This window comes from Arachis ipaensis, chromosome B6 (genome assembly GCF_059453495.1).
Source record: "Arachis ipaensis isolate K30076 ecotype BB chromosome B6, ASM5945349v1, whole genome shotgun sequence".
Lineage (NCBI taxonomy): Eukaryota > Viridiplantae > Streptophyta > Magnoliopsida > Fabales > Fabaceae > Arachis > Arachis ipaensis.
The window spans coordinates 108,224,180-108,247,154 of record NC_142441.1 but is presented as its reverse complement, the minus strand read 5'-3'; the positions used below and the strand labels follow the sequence as shown (position 1 = coordinate 108,247,154).

General features: G+C 36.4%; 2 protein-coding genes across 2 annotated transcripts; both read right to left on the bottom strand.

Moving 5' to 3' along the window:
• Window positions 1-349: 349 nt before the first annotated feature.
• Window positions 350-6,124, bottom strand: LOC148562246 (uncharacterized). The gene is made up of 4 exons (XM_088490841.1): window positions 5,748-6,124; window positions 5,245-5,477; window positions 4,827-4,915; window positions 350-427 (listed from the first exon to the last, which is right to left on the bottom strand). The coding sequence occupies exons 1-4, from the start codon at window positions 6,122-6,124 to the stop codon at window positions 350-352; spliced, it is 777 nt and encodes a 258-aa protein (XP_088346967.1).
• An 8,451-nt stretch (window positions 6,125-14,575) lies between these two features.
• On the bottom strand, window positions 14,576-21,818 carry LOC107604662 (protein NRT1/ PTR FAMILY 3.1-like). The gene is made up of 4 exons (XM_016306294.3): window positions 21,676-21,818; window positions 20,855-21,072; window positions 18,037-18,587; window positions 14,576-15,533 (listed from the first exon to the last, which is right to left on the bottom strand). Exons 1-4 carry the CDS (start codon window positions 21,782-21,784, stop codon window positions 14,576-14,578), a joined length of 1,836 nt encoding a protein of 611 aa, XP_016161780.1. The 5' UTR covers window positions 21,785-21,818.
• Between the last annotated feature and the right edge of the window lie 1,157 nt (window positions 21,819-22,975).

Genomic DNA, 22,975 nt, shown 5'->3' with positions numbered 1-22,975 from the left:
AACTGAAACTTGCTTCCGGCGCATATACACCGATCGAAGAGAAGAGAGATGGTAGTTAGTGTAGAATTCTTCCACCCAAGAGAGGTTGATTTCCCTTGGTTTCCTCAAAAGAAACTTCCATCCTCGCTTTTCGATACGGGGTAGAATATAAGGAGCAACCCTATCCGGCAGAGCGAGTAAGTGCTCAGGATGATAGTTCCTTGCCACTATGGAGGGGAACCGAAGTTCACAAAAGCGGTTAGGGAACCTTGATGAGTCTCTTGCCGGTTTGCCCTTGTTATCCTCATCAATAAGAGCGGGTGTCCTTCCGTTCTTTGATAAAGGTTTGGCTCCTATTGAAGAACGTGCCTTAGAATTCGATCTTTGGGGCACCCTTTTTGCGGCCGGTTTCCTCGAAGCTACCTCCTTGCCCTTTTTGGTGGCCATCCTAAAAGGAAAGGGGAGAAAGGAAAACATTAAACCCAAGAAACAATTTGATAAAAACATGCAAGTGATATGTCATGCCCATGATGAATATGAATGCAGGGGTTATATCACTCGGAATGTGATGCAAGAGAAGGTAAGGCATACAAAAGCATGAGAAGAGTAGTCTCAAGCATCCTTAGCAAAAGAAAGTCATGTTCAATTAATATGGGATTGGTAAGTATGACCTTAAGCACATAAATTAGACTCAACGCCTTGAAGAAGAAGCAAGTGAATGAGGAGGGAGCACCAATTTTGAAAGTGTATGACTAAAATGAGCCAAAATGGTAGTTGTGCATTTCCTCGAACACTTGGCGTGCAATAATCAAGCAATGAGCAATTATGAAATACTAAACCAATCTAAAGCCCAAAATAGAACATCAATCACCACATAAACATCACACAATGGTAAAAGAGTGACAAAAGACTTAGTAATGCCATTTAAGTTCAAGTTCAACATCCATGGTTAAACAAAGAAAAGATAGAGAAAAGAAGCAAACAAAAGCAAGAGATATCATTAACAAGCAAAAGAGAAACTAAGTAAGATAGCAAGAAGCATTTAACTAGAAGAAATAACATAAGAAAAGGTAAAAGGGGGGAAAAATCAAACCTTGAAGAGTATGAAAAAGCAAGGTTGAATCTTCTTTTGTGAAGATGAGAGAGGAAGTAAGAGAAGTGTAGCGCCACCGGAAAAGATGGTTGTCCGGTGAGTGGCCGGAGACAAAGGTGGTGGGTTGTGGGAGAAGAAGAAGAGAAGGGAAGTGATGAAGAGAGGGGAAGAGTGAACTAAGAAATAAAAAGAAAGGGGATGTGAGTGAGAAAGGAGTGAAACGGCGCGAAATATTAATCTGATTCGCGCATATGGCGCGCGCGCGCAGGGTGCGCTGGCGCGTCGTGAAGGTGCTGGCTGATGGTGCGTACGCGGCAATGGCGCGCGCGCGCGAGAGGAGTTGTGCCTCAGGCACAAGAGTGGCATAAACCTGGCTCAAGTCTCTGGTTTTTGTACCAGGGTGACCCAGGGAGGCATGCACGCGGACGCGCACTATGCGCGAACGCGTGCTTGTGGTATTTGAGATCTGGTGCGGGCGCGCACTACGCGCAGACGCATTAGTTTCGGCATAAAGTTGGCCCAATTGTGGCACAACTCTCTGGAAAATGTACCAGAGATTCCACACAGCCCCATCGGCGCGCGCGCACTGTGCGCGTGAGCGTCGATGGTCAACTGGCAATGTTGCGCGCAGGCGGCATGTACGCGAACGCGTGGGTGCCTGGCGCGAGTTGGGAACAAAGTTGGCCCAACTCTCGGGTTTTTGGCCTAAAAAGGAGAATTCGCAACCGGCGCGCGCGCGCACTGTGCGCTTGCGCGTCGGTGCTCTTTGTTAAAGAAAAATTTTGTGTTTTCTTTATCTCTTTCATAACCTATCTAAAAGAACATTCTACCTATCTAACAGAACCAACAAAGCTAGCATCCCTAAGCACTCAACCAATCATCAAAAGAGCATAAAAGTCAAAGAACTAAAGATACTACAAGATGGTATAAACAAGGAAGATCTTACCACGGTGGGGTGCCTCCCACCAAGCACTTTTCTTTTACGTCCTTAAGTTGGACGGTCCTCTTCTTAAGCTTCATCTCCACTTGGTGCATCCTCCAATATGTACACCTCTAGCTCCCTTGGAGGTTTGCAACCATGATATTTCTTCACCCTATGCCCATTCACCTTGAAAGTTGCTTCACCTTTGGGATCAAACAATTCCACCACTCCGTACGGCTTCATTTCTTTCACCTTAAAAGGTCCTTCCCACCTAGAACGGAGCTTGCCAGGCATAAATCGGAGCCTTGAGTTGTAGAGGAGGACTTCATCTCCTACTTTAAAGTCCTTCTTCCGAATGTGATGGTCATGGAATGCCTTAGTCTTCTCCTTATAAATTCGGGCATTCTCATATGACTCGTTCCTCAAACACTCAAGCTCTTCTAATTGTAACTTCCTAGCTTCACCCGCCTTGGCCTAATCCATGTTGCACTGCTTTACCGCCCAGTATGCTTGATGCTCAATCTCCACCGGAAGGTGGCATGCCTTGCCATAGACAATCCGAAAGGGATTCATTCCTATCGGAGTCTTGTAGGCTGTTCTATAAGCCCATAGTGCATCTCCTAGCCGGAAGCTCCAATTCTTTCTTTGTGGATTGACCACTTTCTCCAAGATTCTTTTGATTTCCCAGTTGGAAACTTCCGCTTGCCCATTTGTTTGCGGATGATAAGCAGTGGCAACCTTATGCGATACTCCATAGCGCTTGAGCAATGCTTCTACCTTCCTGTTACAAAAGTGGGATCCTTGGTCGCTCACGATTGCTCGTGGCGACCCATAACGGCATACAATGTGATTCCTAATGAAAGAAACAACGGTGTTGGCGTCGTCAAGGCGGGTAGGTACGGCCTCCACCCACTTTGACACGTAGTCAACCGCTAACAGAATGTACAGATGCCCACTAGAGTTAGGAAACGGTCCCATAAAGTCAATGCCCTACACATCAAATATCTCACAGAACAACATAGGTTGTTGAGGCATTTCATCCCTTTGGGATGTGTTTCCTGACTTTTGATACTGATGACAAGATACACATAGCCGGTTAGCATCCTTGAATAAGGTTGGCCACCAGAATCCGCAATCCAACACCTTTTTAGTGGTCCTTTGTGGGCCAAAGTGGCCACCATAGTCGGACGAATGACAAGCTTTCAGAATTGGTTGAAATTCGGATTCCGGGACACATCTTCGGATTACTTGGTCTACACCTCTCTTCCACAAGTGAGGGTCATCCCAAATGTAGTATTTGGAATCACTCCTCAACTTGTCCCTTTGATTTTTCGAAAAGTTGGGAGGGAAGATTTTTGCAACCAAGTAGTTTGCCATTGGGGCGAACCAAAGAAAACTAGCTGACACAGCATGCAAACTTTCCAATGGGAATGAGTCATTGATCGGAAATGGATCAGTTTTTAAATTCTCAATGCGGCTTAAGTGATCCGCAACCAGGTTTTGAGATCCACTCCGGTCCCTAATCTCAATGTCGAATTCTTGCAAAAGCAGAATCCAACGTATGAGTCTAGGCTTTGACTCATTTTTTGTCAATAAATACTTCATAGCTGCATGATCCGTGTATACCACTATCTTTGAACCTAGCAAATAAGATCTGAATTTATCTAAGGCATGAACAATGGCTAAGAGTTCTTTTTCGGTAGTGGTATAGCTGGATTGTGCGGCATCTAGTGTCTTAGAAGAGTAAGCAATGACATAAGGAAGTTTACCCTCACGCTGTGCAAGCGCGGCACCCACAGCATAGTTTGACGCATTGCACATTATCTCAAATGGCAACGTCCAGTTGGGGCCTCGCACAATCGGTGCTATGGTGAGAATTTTCCTCAACTCTTCAAAAGCTTTTACACAGTCACTGTCAAACTCAAAATCCACATCTTTTTGGAGTAGGCGCGACAATGGTAAGGCAATCTTGCTGAAGTCCTTGATAAAGCGTCTGTAAAATCCTGCATGTCCCAAAAACGAGCGGACCTCCCTCACAGATGAGGGGTGAGGCAAAGTAGTGATAACATCGATCTTGGCCGGGTCCACAGAAATGCCTTCATGAGATACTACATGTCCTAACACTATACCTTGTCTTACCATAAAGTGACATTTTTCAAAATTTAAGACAAGGTTGGTGTCAACACATCTAGCTAGGACCTTGGCCAAGCTCTCCAAACAACAATCAAATGAGACACCATAAACGCTGAAATCATCCATAAAAACCTCTAGACAATTCTCCATTAGATCGGAGAAGACACTCATCATGCACCTCTGAAAAGTGGCGGGTGCGTTACATAATCCAAATGGCATCCTTTTATAGGCAAAGGTGCCAAACGGACATGTAAAAATGGTCTTCTCCTGATCTTCAGGAGCAATATGTATCTGAAAATATCCAGTAAATCCATCAAGAAAACAGTAGTGAGATTTACCTGCCAAGCGGTCTAGCATCTGATCGATGAAGGGTAAGGGGTAATGGTCCTTCCGTGTGGCGGCATTCAACATTCTGTAGTCAATACATACTCGCCACGCATTTTGCACTCTTTTAGTGACCATTTCTCCGTCTTCCTTCTTGACCGTTGTGATGCCCGACTTCTTGGGAACAACTTGAACCGGGCTCACCCACTCACTGTCGGAAATAGGGTATATGATATCCGCATCCAGTAGCCGGGTGACCTCTTTCTTCACTACATCAAGGATGGTTGAGTTGAGCCTCCTTTGTGGTTGCCGAACCGGCTTGGCTCCATCTTGGAGAAATATCCTATGCATGCACTTATGCGGGTCAATCCCTACAATATCCGCAAGGCTCCACCCTATCGCTTTCTTGTACTTTCTTAGAACGTCTAGGAGTTTTTTCTCTTCCTCACTTGAGAGCTCACTAGCTATAATAACCGGAAACCCACAGTCTTCTAGGAATGCATATTTCAGATGAGAGGGGAGGGGTTTCAGTTCACTTGCCATCTCAAGATGAGGTTCCTTTTCATCAAGCTCATGGGACTCATTCTTGACAACTTCTTTAAGTTCATCCTCTTGGTCATATATCTCCTCAACGGTGGGGTGGCACGACTTGTCATGATCTTCTTCTTGTACTTCCGCTACCACTTCATCGATTATATCGCATCGGAGCATAGAATGTTCTTTGGGAGGATGTTTCATGGCTTCCTCTAAATTGAACTTGATAGTCTTTCTCCAACTCCAAAGGAATATATACCAGTAAAAGCATCTAGCTTGAATTTGGAGGTTTTGAGGAAAGGTCTACCAAGTAGAACGGAGGATGAGCTTCTACCTTCTGTTGGGGGCATCTCAAGGATGTAAAAGTCAACCGGAAAAATTAAATCCTTAATTGCCACAAGTACATCTTCAGCTATTCCCATTACTGTGATCATACTTTTATCGGCTAAGGCAAATCTCGCCGCTGACTTCTTCAAAGGAGCTAAATTCAACCACGCATAGATGGAAAACGGCATGATGCTAACACAAGCTCCCAGATCACACATACAGTCATGAAAAGTGTATCCACCAATACAACAAGACACTAAGCACGGTCCAGGATCACCACATTTTCTTGGAATAGGTTCCATCAAGGAAGATATCGAACTACCCAAGGATAGTGTCTCCAATTCCCCTATTCTACTCTTGTGTGTACACAAGTCTTTCAAAAATTTCGCATACTTGGGGATTTGTTGAATAGCGTCAAGGAGTGGTATGGTTACCTTGACTTTTTTGAACACTTGGAGCATGTCTAAATCAAATTCCAGTGTCTTCTTTGCTTTCTTCACCATGGAAGGAAATGGAATAGGAATTGATTCATCGATTACGGCTTTTCTCTTGGGTTTCTTGAGGTTTACTCCTTCTTCATCATGCCTTTTGTCTACCACCTCTTCTTTATGTGGAGCTCCAACAACTACCTCTTCTTCATGCACCTCTCCCATGATTTTTGGGGGTATTTCCTCCAATGTAGTCCCCGACCGTAGAGTGATGGCATTGAGACCGCCTCTTGGGTTTGGTTGGGGTTGGGATGGAAGGTTGGATGAACTTGAGGGTTGGGTGGTGTTGTTATTGGGAGTTGGTGGTTGGTTTGACATGTTCATCTTTGAGAGTATGTTGGTGAGGTTAGCCAACTGAGTGTTCAAGGCCTCAAATTGAGCCTTGTTGATCTCATCTCGTTTTTCCATAGCGACTCTAAGCTCATCAACTTGATTGTTGGAAGATGTAGGAGTTTGGTTTTGTTGTCTATGGTGCGGTGTTTGGTACTTGGTGTAATTGTTTTGGTTTTGGTTGGCTTGGTAGTTGGTGTTATTGTGGTGATATTGGGATGAGGATGAGTTGTTATTGTGGTGAGAAGAAGGGTTGTTCCATCTTTGGTTCTGATTGTTTCCTTGTGAATTATCTCTCCACCCTTTTTGTTGATTGCTACCTTGATGGTAGTTGTTCTGGCCTTGAGAAGGATATGGTGGACGGTTGTTGTAATTCATATTGGCTACCACAAGGGCATGTTCCTCTTGAATTTGATGGCATTGGTCGGTGTAATGTGTGGTGCTAGAGCACAACCCACAAATCCTAGGAGGGCCTTCAAGTTGAGCAACCGGAGGAGGGGCTTGGATGGCTTTGATGGAGTAATACTCCCTTTGATCTCTTTGAATTTGTGTAAGGATGGTGGCCATATCCCCAAGTGCCTTGGTTAGACTTGCTTCGGAAGGGGACGGTTCTACCACACCCTTAAGGGGGTTATTCCTTGCTCTTGTGTGTTGCGTAGATTCGGCGACATCCTTTATCAAATCCCAAGCTTCTCCTTCCGTCTTGTTTTTCGAAAGGGACCCGCCACTAGAGGCGATAAGCAATCTTCTATCTTCCGCACAAAGACCTCCGGTAAAGTAGCTAATGAGCAAGCGAGTGGTCATTCCGTGATGTGGACATGACTCCAATAACCTCTTGAACCGAGACCAATACTCATACATGCTCTCTTGGTCTCTTTGCATTATGCCCGAAATCTCTTTCCGGATGTATTCGGTCTTCTCTGGTGGGAAGAACTTGTCAAGAAACTCTCTTCTCAGGAAATCCCAATTAGTCACAATATCATCCGGTAGCGAATAAAATCATGTTTTTGCTTGTCCTTCAAGAGAAAAAGGAAAGGCAAAAACCATGATGGCTACCTCATCGGCTCCATGCCTTCGAGCCATGGAACAAGCTACATGAAAATCTTTCAAATGTCGGATGGAGTCTTGACCCGGCAACCCATGATACTTAGAAAGTAGATTTATCAAGCTACTCTTCAACTCAAAGTTTGGATCAAGGTTAGGATATCTTGCTTGTAACGGTTGAAGTATGATATCCGGAGCTCCTTGCTCATGCAAAGTGATCCGGCATGGCTCCACCATGTGTGGCTCACCTGTAGGATGCAAAGATGTATTAGCAGTGTCAATAGAAGAATAGGAAGTAACAGACTCCAAGTCACCCTCGACGGTGTCTAGCAATTCGGTGTTTTCCTCAAGAGAGGCCGAAGTACTAGGCGTGTAGTCCAATCGCCTTCTAGCTTGCCGAGTGTGTAACAAAGTTCTTTCAATCTCGGGATCAAAATTGGCTAAGCTAGAATTCAGTTGAGACCGAGTCATCAAACTTGAAAGTCATAGTACAAATGCAAAAGAAATTTAAACTCTAGCTAAGTATTGAAAGAGCAAAATATCTACAATATTCACATATTCACATAACCAACATCGAGGCATACGTTGCAACTATTCCCCGGCAACGGCGCCATAAATTTGACGATCACTTTAAGTCTTGCGACCAAGGAATGTTGTATTGGTAAGATTTTTCTCTTTAATATCACCTCGTTGTGAGTATAGCCTACCAACAACAAGCCTTGGGGTCAAATTTAGAAGAGGGATTTGGTTGTCACAATTTCAATCCCAATAGAAATAACCGAAGTATTCAAACCTCGGGTCGTCTCACGAAAAATGGGCAAACATGCGCTTCGACATTGGTTAGAAATCCGGGGTTGAGAGTTATGAACATAAAAGTAAATGGAAAACTCAACAAGCAAGTAATCTTAAATGGCAACAAATGAATTCAACTACGTAAGCAAAAACCAAGCAATTCCAATGAGCAAGCAATATTCTACTCAATTCTACCTTAAGCTAAACGAATAACTACTACTAAGATACGTGAAATTGGAAATCGGTTTTCAAATATGAATGCTAAAAACAACTCTTGGCTAGGCATGGGAATTGGGGTCACAATCCTTGTCCAACACTTCATCTTGACAATTATGAGGAACCAAGCTCATTAAGTCTACTCCCAAGTCTTAAGTACGTGATATCTACCCCTAAACTTGAAGTACGTCAAATGGCCCTGGCCACATCAACCCATAAGTCCCAACCTACCTACTAATTAGATTAGTAGTGGGTTGGCGTCAATGAGTATCAAATTGACCACCTAGGGCTCCCAAATCATCAAATCCATTAGACCCAATGACTCAAGTTTACCCAATTCCCTTGACCTAGGCCAAGAGTGTGAAAAACTACTCCATAATCAAAGTAAACAATTCATCAAACACTTGGTAAGCGCTTATGAAAGACATGTTCAAAATAGTAATTAAATTGAATTCTACAAATACCCACTAACAATGATCAACATACAATTAAACAATCAACAAGATTAAACATAGAAATCATCAATGTAACATCAACAAAACAAGATTCACAATATTCATGAAATGGGTAAAATAACAATTAACAAGAATCATAAAACTATCACTAGATGTAAGAGAGGTTATAGCAAGGAAATTAAATTGAACAATTAAAACTGTAATCAACAAAATCCAATTCACAAATCAACAAGGAAAAATCAAAATGGAAACTAGATCTAGAGAGGAACAAGGGTTTCTCTCCCTAGAATCATCCAAGAACCAAGAAAAACTCTCAAAATATGTCTCTCTTTCCAAAATGACTCCCCTCCCCCTTTCCCCTCAGCATTCTTGGGTCTTTTCCATGCAGAAACAGCTTGAAATTGGGCCTTCTTGGCCTCAGAAATCGCCAGGCACGATTTCTCTTAATGAGGTCACGTGCAGCTTCCCACGCGTGCGCGCCATGCGTGCGCGCGCGCCGATGCTTTTGTGATCAACGCGTGCGCGCCAGTTACGCGTGTGCGTCGATGGAAATCTCCCAATCTGCGCGGATGCATCCATCCTTGCGCGCCGCTTCTATCCAGTCCCACCCACGCGAGCGCGTGGAGTGCGCGGACGCGCCGATGCTGCTGCTTCCAATACTTCACTTCTTCATGTTCCTCCCTTTTTGTACATGCTTTCTCCCTCTCTTCTGAGTCAATCCTAACCTATAACTCCTGAAATTACTCAACAAAGATATCACGGCATCGAATGACAATAGAAGAGGGTTAAAATATGGCAAATTCAAGGTAAAACAAGCATGTTTCTCATCATAGAGCAATATTGGGAAGTGAACACAAAACCATGCATTTCTTGTGAATAAGTGTGAGAATTATTGATAAAATCTCCCAAAATGAGCACAAGATAAACCACGAAATCGGGGTTTATCACCTATGTTACATTAACTCGGGTGAGATACCTAGCATGTCAGAGCTTTCCAAGAAAACAAATAGAAATTTTCTCTTAAGAGTTGAATCAATTCCTACTTGAGTTCTTGGTGGATTTTTGCTCTTACACTTGTGGTTTGCACAGCATAATTCCCGATTTGTACTTTCTCTAGTTTTTCCCTAGATGAGGTCAGAGGGTTTCCTAATCTCTTGGACTACTTACTTCTAGCACAGAAACAAGTGCTCCCACTTTTGTTCCTGATACTTAAGCTTTTATTGTAGCACCGCTCTCCAAGAGTCTGATCTGCATGAACGGTTGAGATTCCCTCTCTTGTTAGGATTTCTTGCACAAGTATGGTGTGGAGACTATCGCTGATAACCGATTTAATGAGCCTCTTCCAATGAGTGCATTGTAAGCTGAAGGGACATCAATTACTATGTAGCAATTTTTATGGTGCTACTCCTCAGATTTTTGCCAAAAGTTGTGTACAAACTAATGAAGCTGAGAGGATGAATGGAGATTTTTTTCAATCTGAACAAAGTGTCCAGATATTCTCTTAGATCTTTTGCATCTGACATGAGTTTATTGAATGCTTCCTTAAACAAGATATTGGCTAAGTGGTGCACGAAATTGTGATGTCCAGGCTCGAACAATCCCTGGCAACGTGAGCAACTTGGTACGCGCAATCATGATTACACTTTAATTATGTAAAATTCATGGCTCTTTCTTTCCCTGGCAATGGCGCCAATAACATGGTGCCAACACCATGGTTCACAACTTCGATACAACTAACCAGCAAGTGCACTGGATCGTCCAAGTAATACCTTACGTGAGTAAGGGTCGAATCCCACGGAGATTGTTGGTATGAAGCAAGCTATGATCACCTTGCAAATCTCAGTTAGGCAGATGTAAATTGATAATGGTGTTTTCGAATAATGAATAATAGAATAGGGATAGAGGTACTTATGTAAATCATTGGTAGGTATTTCAGATAAGCGAATGGAGATGCTTTTCGTTCCTCTGAACCTCTGCTTTCCTGCTATCTTCATCCAATCAATCTTACTCCTTTCCATGGCTGGCTTTATGCAAGGGCATCACCGTTGTCAGTGGCTACATCCCCTCCTCTCAGTGAAAAATATGCTCACATGCTCTGTCACAGCACGGCTAATCATCTGTCGGTTCTCGATCATGCTGGAATAGGATTCACCCTCCTTTTGCGTCTGTCACTAACGCCCAGCACTCGCGAGTTTGAAGCTCGTCACAGCCATCCAATCATTGAATCCTACTCGGAATACCACAGACAAGGTTTAGACCTTCCGGATTCTCTTGAATGCTGCCATCATTCTAGCTTACACCACGAAGATTCCGGTTAAGAGATCTAAGAGATATTCATTCTAGCTTATTTCATGTAGAACGGAAGTGTTTGTCAGACACGTGTTCATAGGGGAGAATGGTGATGGGCGTCACACATAATCATCACCTTCATCACGTTCTTGGGTGCGAATGGATAACTTAGAAGCGAAATAAGATGAATTAAATAGAAAACAGTAGTACTTTGCATTAATCTTTGAGGAACAGCAGAGCTCCACACCTTAATCTATGGAGTGTAGAAACTCTACCGTGAAAATACATAAGTGAAAGGTCCAGGCATGGCCGAGATGGCCAGCCCCCAAAACGTGATCAATATTCTCCTAAGATGAACAATGGATTAAAACTGAGACCAAAGATGTCTAATACAATAGTAAAAAGGTCCTATTTATAATAAACTAGCTACTAGGGTTTACATGAGTAAGTAATTGATGCATAAATCCACTTCCGGGGCCCACTTGGTGTGTGTTTGGGCTGAGCTTGAGTGTTGCACGTGTAGAGGTCCTTCTTGGAGTTGAACGCCAGCTTTTGTGCCAGTTTGGGCGTTCAACTCTGGTTTTGGCTCCTTTTCTGGCGCTGGACGCCAGATTTGGGCAGGGAGCTGGCGTTGAACTCCAGTTTACATCGTCTATTCTTGGCCAAAGTATGGACTATTATATATTGCTGGAAAGCTCTAGATGTCTACTTTCCAACGCAATTAGAAGCGTGCCATTTCGAGTTCTGTAGCTCCATAAAATCTACTTTGAGTGCAGGGAGGTCAGAATCCAACAGCATCAGCAGTCCTTCTTCAACCTCTGAATCTGATTTTTGCTCAAGTCCCTCAATTTCAGTCAGAAAATACCTGAAATCACAGAAAAATACACAAACTCATAGTAAAGTCCAGAAATGTGAATTTAACATAAAAACTAATGAAAACATCCCTAAAAGTAACTAGATCCTACTAAAAACATACTAAAAACAATGCCAAAAAGCGTATAAATTATCCGCTCATCACTAAGCTACCTTGGTCAACCAAAGTTCTGTGCAGATTGCCATTATCTAGAACCATCATGATTACCACTTGGTCATTATGACCAGGTAATGCACCTCAGGCATCTTCTTTAGTGAAGGTAATATCAGGTAGGTAGAGGTCCTACTTTCCTGCTCCGATCTAATATACTTTTTTCAAGTGTCTCTTTCGGGAGGTTTTTGTAATGTCTCCTCCTGTGAATCCTCCTACAATCATATGGATATGCCATTTTAGAGTTCTTCATGGATCATCTGAATCTTCTCTAACTTTTATTTTTGTGGTTTACCTGGGTGCCTTGTGCTTCCTATCCGACTTGTGAGGTTCCAAGTATTTATCGAACTTGCCATCTCGCATGAGCTTTGTTATGACATTCTTGAGGGCATAGCAATCATTGGTGTGATGATCATAGATACGATGATACTTGTAGTATTTCAATTTGTTGCCTCCTTTCTTGTTTCAGATTGGGCGCGGTAGTGGTAGCTTCTCTACTTGGCAGATATTCTTGTAAACTTTCACTAGGGATACTCTTAAAGACATGTAAGAATGGTACCTCTTCATACGACTTGAGTAGTCGTCATGCTTCTTCTATTTCTTGTCCTTGCTACTATGGCCGGTTTCCTTGCTCGAGAGAGATCTCCTCAACTGGGTTGTTTCCTTCATATTGATCTACTTCTCTACTCTTTTCTGAACTTCAGATAAAAAAAATTGGGTGCCTCATTGATATAGATTGTGAAAATGGTCCTTTTCGAAGGCCATTAATAAGGTCTATGATGCCTGCTTCTTTTGGCAAGCTTTGAATTTCTAGACAGGCTTTGTTGAATATCTCCATATAGGCTCTAAGGGATTCTCATGTCTCCTGCTTTACTCCAAGCAGGTTTGGTGCATGCTTTGTTTTATCTTTTTGAATGGCAGATTGTCAAACCTAGAAAATTTTTTTGGCTAAATCGTTAGAGCACGTGACCATCCTTGGGAAAAGATTGTCAAACCACTTCATGACAGCTTTAGTCAATGTAGTTGGAAATGCTTTACAGAGTCACGTCAGATGAATCAGTCAAGTAGATGTGACTCTTGAAATTGCTGAAGTGATGTAGCAGATCCATGGTGCCATCATACACGTCCATGTTTTGACTGTTAAAATTTCTAGGAACTTTAGCCCACATGGTCTCCTATAAGAAAGGTTATCACTTTTCGAGAAGATCAAATTCCTCTCTTCCTAACTTCCTTTACCTTTCAAGTCGGCCTCTAGTTTTCTCAGCTTATCTTCCAACTCTCTACGATTACACAACTCCTTCCGAAGTTGCCATTCAGATTCTCTTTGTCGCTCCAACTGGATCTCTAACTGCTTGAGTCGGCTTTGATGACCATGGACGAGTCCCATGATCTCAACTGCATTCCTATCTCTTGATTATTTTGGGATATGAATCTAGGAGCTTACTGTTCGTCTTCCATGCTTCCCTTTGTTTCTTTGCTTCCCTTTGTTTCTTTTAGAATCGCTATGGGTAGTTCGCCATTATCAAAGGTTAAACTTAAGGTTTCCAGTAATGACGCTAATGTTCTGAGACGTGCGTGAAACAAATTATTGGTGATTTGAGCTTTGGGAAAGAGGTGTGAGATGGGTTGAGCTTCCTGTGGTGTGGCTTCAGGTCGGGCACGAGTCGTGGTACCCGTGTTCCAAATAGATTAGATAGGTGATCTAGCATAGCTTTTTGAAATGATCTTTGATTTAGGTACCTTCCATTGGGTCTAACTAGATTTCGGACCATGACTTTGTTCTTTTAATCCATAATATGAACTAATATTTGTCATAAGATAATTCTAAGTACTTTTCATTGGGTTTAACTAGATTTTGGGCCATAACTTTTAAAATTATTTGTTATAAGATAATTTTAACTAATATGTATTTATATATATTTACATATTTAATATTTTTCAGATAATTTTTATTAGAGTAATCAATGATCGAAGTAATCAAACTTTTCACAACAAAATGATTAATCTTTTTGTAACAAAGTAATCAAATGTTTCATGAGGAGCAGAAGTCAATCGTTACTATATTTTTGTATCTTTTATTTTAATTATAAATATAATTTATATTGATGAAAAAAATTATGATTTTTTATTATAATTATAAACCGAATTTGATTATGTTATTTATAAAATTTGATTATAAATGTGAGTTTAATTTGATTATATTAAAAAATTTTGATTATAAATAAAAGTATAACATTATTTTGTATTTTTATATGACTAATTGATTGGTGGTTGATTTTTTTATATAATGTACAATATATAGTATGATTTGTCCCACTTGCCCTTCATATATAATCTTCCAATCACAATATCATAAATTCATAATAATTTGAAAAATGGCGATTAATCTTTTCAGGTGATACTCTGGATATAGTCGGTATTTTTATTAGGTCAAAACTCAAAAGTGTCAAAATACCCTCTAAATAAAGAAAACTATAACCATATAAATAGAATAGGGGTCAAATTATTACAACACATGAAAAGGCAATGGAACTTGCCATCCATGAAGTAACACAAGAAACTAATAAAATGCAAAATTGTTCATAAGTTCTTTTTTCCTGTGTCAATGATCATTGACTTATTCATTCACCTTTCAACGGTAAGAATCATCTTTTGATCCTCCATAGTACAACCACTTTCAAGTACAAAGATTTTTTCTTTTCCCTGTTGTAAATCCTCTTTCCCATTCATCATGACACTACTAATCTCTTCCACAGGTTTGTAAGTGTAAAAGCAAGCAACAATGACATAATAAATGAGATTAATAACTTGCACCACACTAACAAGCAAGTAATAATACTCTAATCTACCCTTATTCAAGTTCCTATTAGGCAACCAATTACTCTCATCATTTCCACTAAACCTATGAACAAAAGATACCATCATAGTGCTACAATAGTTTCCAATAGATATGAATATGGAAAACAGAGCTATGGTGGTGCTTCTCATGCTCTCAGGTGATTGGTCATAGAGAAACTCCAAATGCCCACCAGACATAAACACTTTAACCAAACCATGCAAACAAATTTGGGGTAACAACCAAAACACACTAATTGGAACAATGGCTTTAGGGCTGTCCAACATATTGTACTTTGTAGCAACATTTTTTCTTTTGATTTCAATGAGTGATGAAACTATTGTGGCTACTATGCTGATTCCATACCCTATTCCCATTCTTTGTAGGCATGTGAGGCCAGAAGGATTCTTGGTTAGTCTACTTGCAAAGGGAACAAAATGGTGTTCATATAAAATGACACCAATCATCATTGTCATCACACTGAAAACAAACATGGTGGCCGGTGGGATTTGGAACGAAGAAGTTATGCGGCGATCCATGGACCGCGCTTGTTGAATTAGGAAGTTTTGGTTGGACGACACAGATGCTACGTGCAATATGGTTGATAAACAAATCGGAACCAATCTGAGGATAGATTTTAGCTCTTCTACTCTGTGTACAGTGGCTAGGCTCCATAGTTTTGGTGCTTCTTTTTTGTCTTTGATATTGGACTCTTCTTTTGTCACTGTAGCTGCCTTGTCTAACCATCTGTCATGAAGTGTATTGAGCAAGATTATCTTTTAATATCAAGGATCTAATTCAGTTACAAAGACAAATATATTTAGAAATTAGAACTAGAGACACACACACATACTTAAGGCACTTGATTTTAAAACATTTTTTTATACTTCTATCTTCTCAAAAAATAGAGATAAAAGAGATATTACATCCTCTTAAATTTTTTCGTCACATGAGGAATAAAGTGTTATCTCACACCATACATTTTATAGATAGTACAAAAAAAAATTTAAAAAAATTGAAATGATCAATTTTTGATAAAAAAAAAAAATAAAAAAGCATTCGTTTTCTGTTCTTTTATTTTTGTATTCATGTCTTGTTTTAATTACTAAATTCTATTTTAAAAATAGTAGATTACATTTTAAATATTATCTTTTAAACAAAAATACATAAAAAATGTAAAATAGAAAATTTTGTTTCGTTATGTATTTTCTAAAAGTAAAATCAGAAAATAATTGTCAAAGACAAGAGATATGGATAAAGAAACGGTTTCTATTTTCAAAAAGTACAAAGCCAAACAAATTTCTCTATTATTATCTTAGTGTGTATATACCAATTCAGTGGTCTTAGAAATATTTGTGCTATTTGATTTACTTTTAGGTTTTATTTTTGGTTTATATGTTTTAAATATTATAAAAATATGAACAGAATAACTTAAAGGAAAATGCTAGTTGTACAATATTAATCAGCCTTTAATCAGCCTTTAATCAGATTTAAATAATATTTAATTATTTTTTTAGTGTAACATATTCCTATTTTGTAGATACATATCTATAATTAGATTTTAATTTAAATTTAAAATTTGAAATTCACCCACTTCATTGGTGGTTACGGTGACTTTGCTTTACTTTCGTAACTTCATGTAACAGATACAGTTTTTTAAATTCCTTATTCTACGGGATATTCACACGCATTAGTGAATCCCAAACCAAAAAGGACGCTGCCAGCTGAATTCTCCATCTCGTCTTCATTGGTGAAGACCATCACCACCTTCCAGCTGAAGCACTCTCTCATTTTGTATTGGTGAAAGGTATCATTATTTTTCACACATGTGTTTATGTAATTTGTTAAGAAATATCATGTTCAACATTTTTAATTATATTTTAATTTAAACATAAAAACACTCTGCTGATTTAATTGAAACAAGGTTGATCTTATTTAATTTTATTAATAAAGTTGTTGCAAATAAAGTATATAATCAACAATTAATTTAAAATTGTGTTGTTATTTTTCGATTATAATACATATGATAGTATGATATTTTATACAAAATATTTTTAAAACACATCTAAAATCAGTCAACTTTAATAATACAATATAAATGTTAATAATACAATTATGAATGGTCGAATATAATTATATACATAAACTAAAATATTTTCAATTGTAGTTTCTTTTTCAATTGTAACACATCTAAAATATTAAGTTATACAAAAAATATTTTTAAAACACATCCAAAATCATAAATCTAGAATTTTAAATTTAAACATTAAAAAATAATTGTAACACATCTAAAATTATGAAGTTATACAGAAAATATAAAATATAAAATCTAAAATCTAAATTTAAACATTAAAAAATAATTGTAACACATCTAAAATTATGATGTTATACAGAAAATATTTTTAAAACACATCCAAAATCATAAATCTAAAATTTAAATTTAAACATTAAAAAGACAGCGTTGTAAATGAGCTCCGAAAAGGAGGAATGCAGCATTGAGGATGAGCGCGGAAGAGGATGAACGACAGTGGAGGATGACTTCTCCATGTGCACCTCTGAGTTTTCCATGTGCGCCTCTGAATTTTCGACATGGCGCAAACGTGACTTCTCTGCTTCTTTGAGTGTTTTGTACGAGTTTAATTAATAATTTGATAGTTTAAGGTTTATTTTATATTTTTAAAATCAAAATTTTGAATTTTGAATAATTTGATTTTTATATATGTATTTAAATTATAATATATTAATAATTAAATATATTAAATCTGAAACAAAAATTTAAAATTTAAATTTTAAATTTCAGTTTTTTTAGATTGTATTTTGAATGTATATTTAATTTTAAAAAGACAATAAATCTATTCATAATTTTTAGTTGTGTTTGTTTTAATTTTTTTTAATTATTGTAATAAAAGGCTGAATGTTGTACGATTTTTAAAGGATACCTAGTTAAACCGTAACTTAAAAAGAGAATTATAAAAGTGATTATCACTTCTTCCTTTAAAAAATAAGGTGGTTATTTGAATGAAGACATCTTCATATAAATATGATATTATAAATTATTAGATAATTTAATAAGTTTGATTAAATATATTTGACTAATCTATCCAACGGTTTCTAACATCATCATTAATATAAATGTCTTCATGAAAGTAATCACAAAAAAAATTGTAATCTTTCCTGTTATATTTAAATTTAAATATATTTAAAAAGATAGTTATTTTGGTGAAAAATATATGGTACTTGAATCATTTACCTGAATTGGTATGTGTGCAAAAGCCTTCCTTGCAAAGAAATAGGTGCATCAAGCTCTTTATTTTGATACAAAAGTTTAGGATCATCTGGAAGAGCCTCTTTCCTCTTCCTTATAGCAGCAACAAGAACTTGCACCAACCTAATCAAACTACACCCTTGTGGTTTAACTTTTCTGTAGAATGATGAGCCCATAACAAAAGCAAAAATAGCAATCAACCTTGCAATGGTTGGGATCCCAAGCCCCCAACTCCAACCCATGTTTTCTTGAACATAAACCACAACGGTCAAAGCAGTGAGTGGAGCCAAACCCATGCTAAATGTGTACAAATTGAAGAGATTCCATTTTCTAGATGCCACACCTTTTTTTGTCATGTCAAATTGGTCTCCTAGAAATGGCACAACACAAGGCCTAATGCAGCCTGACCCAAAAGCTATGAGCAGGAGAGACAGATAGAGTGGCCGTAGTTGTGAGGATGTTGCTTCATCGCAATTCAACTTGGTTTGGCATCCTGGGGACTGCATTGATGCTGAAATTGTAATAATGATCAAACCCTGTAACAAGGAGGATATTATGTGCCAAAAGTAGAGTAAGTACTAGAAAATTTTGTCATAATGTCCAGAAACGTTCAAAGACAAGAACAAGTAAGAACCGATCAGAGCTGCTGAAAAAAAATTATTTTATTTATTTATATAAGATCGATGGTTTAACCAATAATTTATCGATTAAACTAATAAATTAGTAAATTATTAACTTGATCGGTTCGATGACCAGTTCAATTTTAACCATTATTCTCTGAAATAGAAAACAGCTAATAACACTATGAAATGTGCTTATTCTTCCCAATAATAGGGATCGAATGTTTAATAATATAATTAAAAGACGACATAAACTATTACCACTATACCTCGCGATTTTTTCGGTTTTGAAGTTATTCAATGTTCAAAGATTTTATTTTATTTTATTTTATTTTATTTTTTTAACATGACAGCCGAAAAGCCACTCCAATAAATTGCTACTTTTTGAACTATCGGTCCATGGAATTTTATTTACATCACATTTTCATTTGTTTGTGATTTATATCTTTAGAAAGTTTATTGTTTCGGCCTTTGGGGTCATTATATATACATTTAGGATTGGCAACACTATCAGCATTTGGGGATATTCAACTCACTCCAATTCAGTCAAGTTTATAGAGTTCAGATACAGGGCAAATTCTATTCAACCAAAAAAGCTAATAAAAGTATACCAAAAAAAGAAAAAAACTCATAAAAGGACAAATTTGTTCGAAAGAAATAATTCTCAAAAACTTATAGAGAATAAGAATTTATTGGAGACCAAAGCATTAGATTTAAAATTCTATGAAGATCAAATTTGAATTTTTTTTTTTTTGGTATGCAATTTGAATTTTTCTGTTGTCAAAATCATATTTCAGTGTTTATTCTCTGTTTAAGAAAAAAAAAACACATTCCTATTAATTTTTTTTTTTCTGGTAAACTTTAGATCTTTTCGTTGATGGTGGAAGACTAGAGTTGAAGAAACCTCGTGAATAGCCCATGTTTATAAATAGCAGTTGGCGGCATGTTGGGCTAGTTTATCAATCATCCAATACATTCCTGACCGAAATCCATTAAACTAGAACAAACAACCATGCCGGACTAGAGAAAAAGTAAATAAATATCCAGACCAAAAACAGTAAATAAAATAAAATAATTTATACAAAAATTAAAAATAAAAATGAACTCTGTTAGTTTTAAGGATATTTCTATTTTTAAGATTTTATGAAAATAAAATATAATTAGTGAAAATAATAAAATTTTATTTTAATTTTTATTATTTATATTACTTTTTCACAAAAATACGTTTTTTCAAACCAAATAAGCTTTAAACGTTCATGTAATCGAAATTAATATATATATATATATATATATATATCTTTATTGTTATATTATTGCATGACACCCTTAATTTATTATATTTATATTGATGTGCATAAAACCTAAATGCTTAACACTAAATTTAGTAATTTTTACGCTAGAATTTGCTAATCTACACAAGTTCATGAATAGGTTAGCATTAGCCATATTTTGGTTTGGACATAAAAATTACACTCTTTCCTTTACATTAAATTATAACTTTTGGTTAGATCTATAATTTTATGTTAGCCACATTAATTACGAGAGATATACTAATAAAGTAATTAATAATGTAACCTAACCAAAAAGTATAATTTAATTTAGAAAAAAAGAATATAATTTTTACATAAATCAAAATATGAATATTACTAACTTGTCAACGAGCTATAACTCAAATAGCGTAATCTCCCCATATTCACCTAAGAAGTTGCGGGTTCGAGTCTCCCTATCTTCGATAAAAAATAAATAAATAAATATTACTAACTTACTCATAAGTTGTCTAGGTTTGCAAATTCTTTTACAATTATGATTGAGAGTTGAGATAGCAAAAGGGAAGCAAATAGTATACTTCTTGTATTGACCATTTTTAGGTTAAGTCACTCTTTAAAAAAAAAAATTCATTAAAAATTTAGTATATCATTAAATCAATGTATATAAATTTTTCAAGAAATAGAAGATAAATTATCCTTTATAATGTGTAGTCTTAGTTTTATAAAAGATTCACCATTATATTGTATAGACTTAAATGTAGCTCCTCCGCTTTAATGTGCTTTTTTAATAAACCAAATTTTGTGGCATAGTAAAAGATAGAAAAAAAAAATAAAAGGAAACATTATTACAGAGAGAGTAGTAAATAAATTAAATCGATTAGAAAGAAAGAAAAGAGAAGGGAGATGATGGTATACCAGTTCACAGAGAATAGAACCAAGAATGATGGTCCAAAAAGTGCCGGCAAAAGTCTCAGCAATGACAGCTCCAAGAAGAGGAGCGAGGTTAGCTGCTCCGTCAAAGTTAATCAGAGTGTTGGAGGCTGCAACCGTTGCCATATGCAGCTCTTGTGTCAGATAACTCATCAGGTTTGCATTGAAACCAATTGATGCAAATTTGTCACACACTTCATTTGCTATACGTGTTCAATAACGCAAAATGTTATTACATAATACAATCATTTTATAACTATCATATTATGTAAAATTTTCACATTTCACGGTTTCATTTTCAGTTTACACTTATATAATTTTGTCTGCTTGAGATAAGACTTTACTAGTTGCAATTTGTTTTGAGCAACAAATGAAATAGAATAGTGGTTCTTTCTTATTATAAAGCAGTAACAAATTGTGCTCAATCTTTTACTTTTTGGTCCTTACTTTTGTTTCTTATAATTTTCTGGTCCCTTATTAATTTTTGTCTGATCTCTTATCTTTTTATATTTCGCAATTTCAACTTTTATGTTTAAATTATTTCAATTAAATCTTTTTTGTTAAATAAATGACGAAAAATTACTGAAGTAATAAGACAATTCACATCATTTATGCACTGCGTGCGCCATGTCAATGTTGTTTGTAAACGCCAATATATATTTTTCATAACTTATTTAATGAAAATCAATTGAAACAACGATTCAAAATACAAGGGACGACGACAGTTAGAAAAATAACAAAAGAAAAGGGTATGAAATTGTATTTAGAAACACTTGAAACATATATATATATATATATATGATTACCAAGAATGAAGGGTGCTGTTTTCATTCCTCCGTGTTGATTATGCTTCCTTTCATTATGTTGCTTACGCTTTTGTTGTTCCAGCACCTCATCACTCTTCTCTACCACCATATTTGTTACAATTATGGAGGCTAGAGAAGAGTAGAGACCACGCGCATTCTCAACCAAAATTTGTTCTTATATATGAAATAATTAATTAATATTATGCATCAATACCCCCAAAAAAAAAAAAAAAAAAATTATTGTCATGGCTTATGTTGTCGCTTATTACCGCATAAACGTCTTCAGCGAAGGAAATAAATTGACATAATAAAACATTAATAAAACGAACAGTGATAATGAATTGATGACTATGATGCGAATCTCTTGCAAGTGGCGAATCTAACTAGTAATATGATAGGTTAATTGCAACTATAATACTATAGTATCTTAATTTGCCGTTGAGCTGTCACAACTAGCTTTTTTATTTTTTTATTATATTAGAATCTTGTGTTGTCTTAAATAATATTAAAAATGGTACATCATTAATATGCCTAAATTTACATCAACAAAAATGACGAAAATATCCTAAACATAAAAAATATTCGATAAAAAAAATCCAACCATTATTAGCAAATATTAAGAGCATCTTTAATAGATAGATTTAATTTCATTTTATTTTGGATCCTATAAAATGTTACATAAATATTTATAAAATTATATATCATAAAATTTAATTTAAAACTTAATATAAAATTTGTCATTCTAATAATTAGTCTCATTTCAATAACATTACAATAATATTATAATATTTATTTAATGAGAATTTAATAAATTATACAAGTTAGTATTTTATTAATTTTTTTTTTAAAATAATACAATATCTTCTTACTAATACCAATATCATTTTAAAGATATCCAATACAAATTTTAATTTTAAATCATTTCAATTATTATAAAGTCAAAAGTAATACCTAAAATTGATCCATTAAAATTGCTCTAATATATACCAAATGTGAATGATAATACGATATTTATAATAATTATGTTATGTGTATATAAAATTAGCTATTAAATCAGTTTTTTATAAAATATATATTAAAAATAATATAATTAATATTATTTTTTTGTGTAGATAATATTTTTTATTTTTTTATTAATAAAAATAAGATTATTTAATGCTTTTGTTGTCAAAGATTTTTTTTTTTAGAATATTTTTATCATTTTATTGTTTCAAAATATTTGTAATCAGGGTTAGAATTTTTCAAATACCATTTAAATAGTTTACTCTAAATTTTAATTGTGATTAGTTTATGCGTAAGC

Coding starts and splice junctions, on each gene's coding strand:
- LOC148562246 (XM_088490841.1), bottom strand. CDS start 6,124: ATGAACATGTCAAACCAACCACCAACTCCCAATAACAACACCACCCAA. Junction 5,478..5,747: donor CAAGTGTTCAAAAAAGTCAA/GGTAACCATACC, acceptor CATCTATGCGTG/GTTGAATTTAGCTCCTTTGA. Junction 4,916..5,244: donor CAAGCTAGATGCTTTTACTG/GTATATATTCCT, acceptor CGGTTATTATAG/CTAGTGAGCTCTCAAGTGAG.
- LOC107604662 (XM_016306294.3), bottom strand. CDS start 21,784: ATGGTGGTAGAGAAGAGTGATGAGGTGCTGGAACAACAAAAGCGTAAG. Junction 18,588..20,854: donor GTTCTATTCTCTGTGAACTG/GTATACCATCAT, acceptor TCCTTGTTACAG/GGTTTGATCATTATTACAAT. Junction 15,534..18,036: donor TTGCACACATACCAATTCAG/GTAAATGATTCA, acceptor ACTTCATGACAG/ATGGTTAGACAAGGCAGCTA.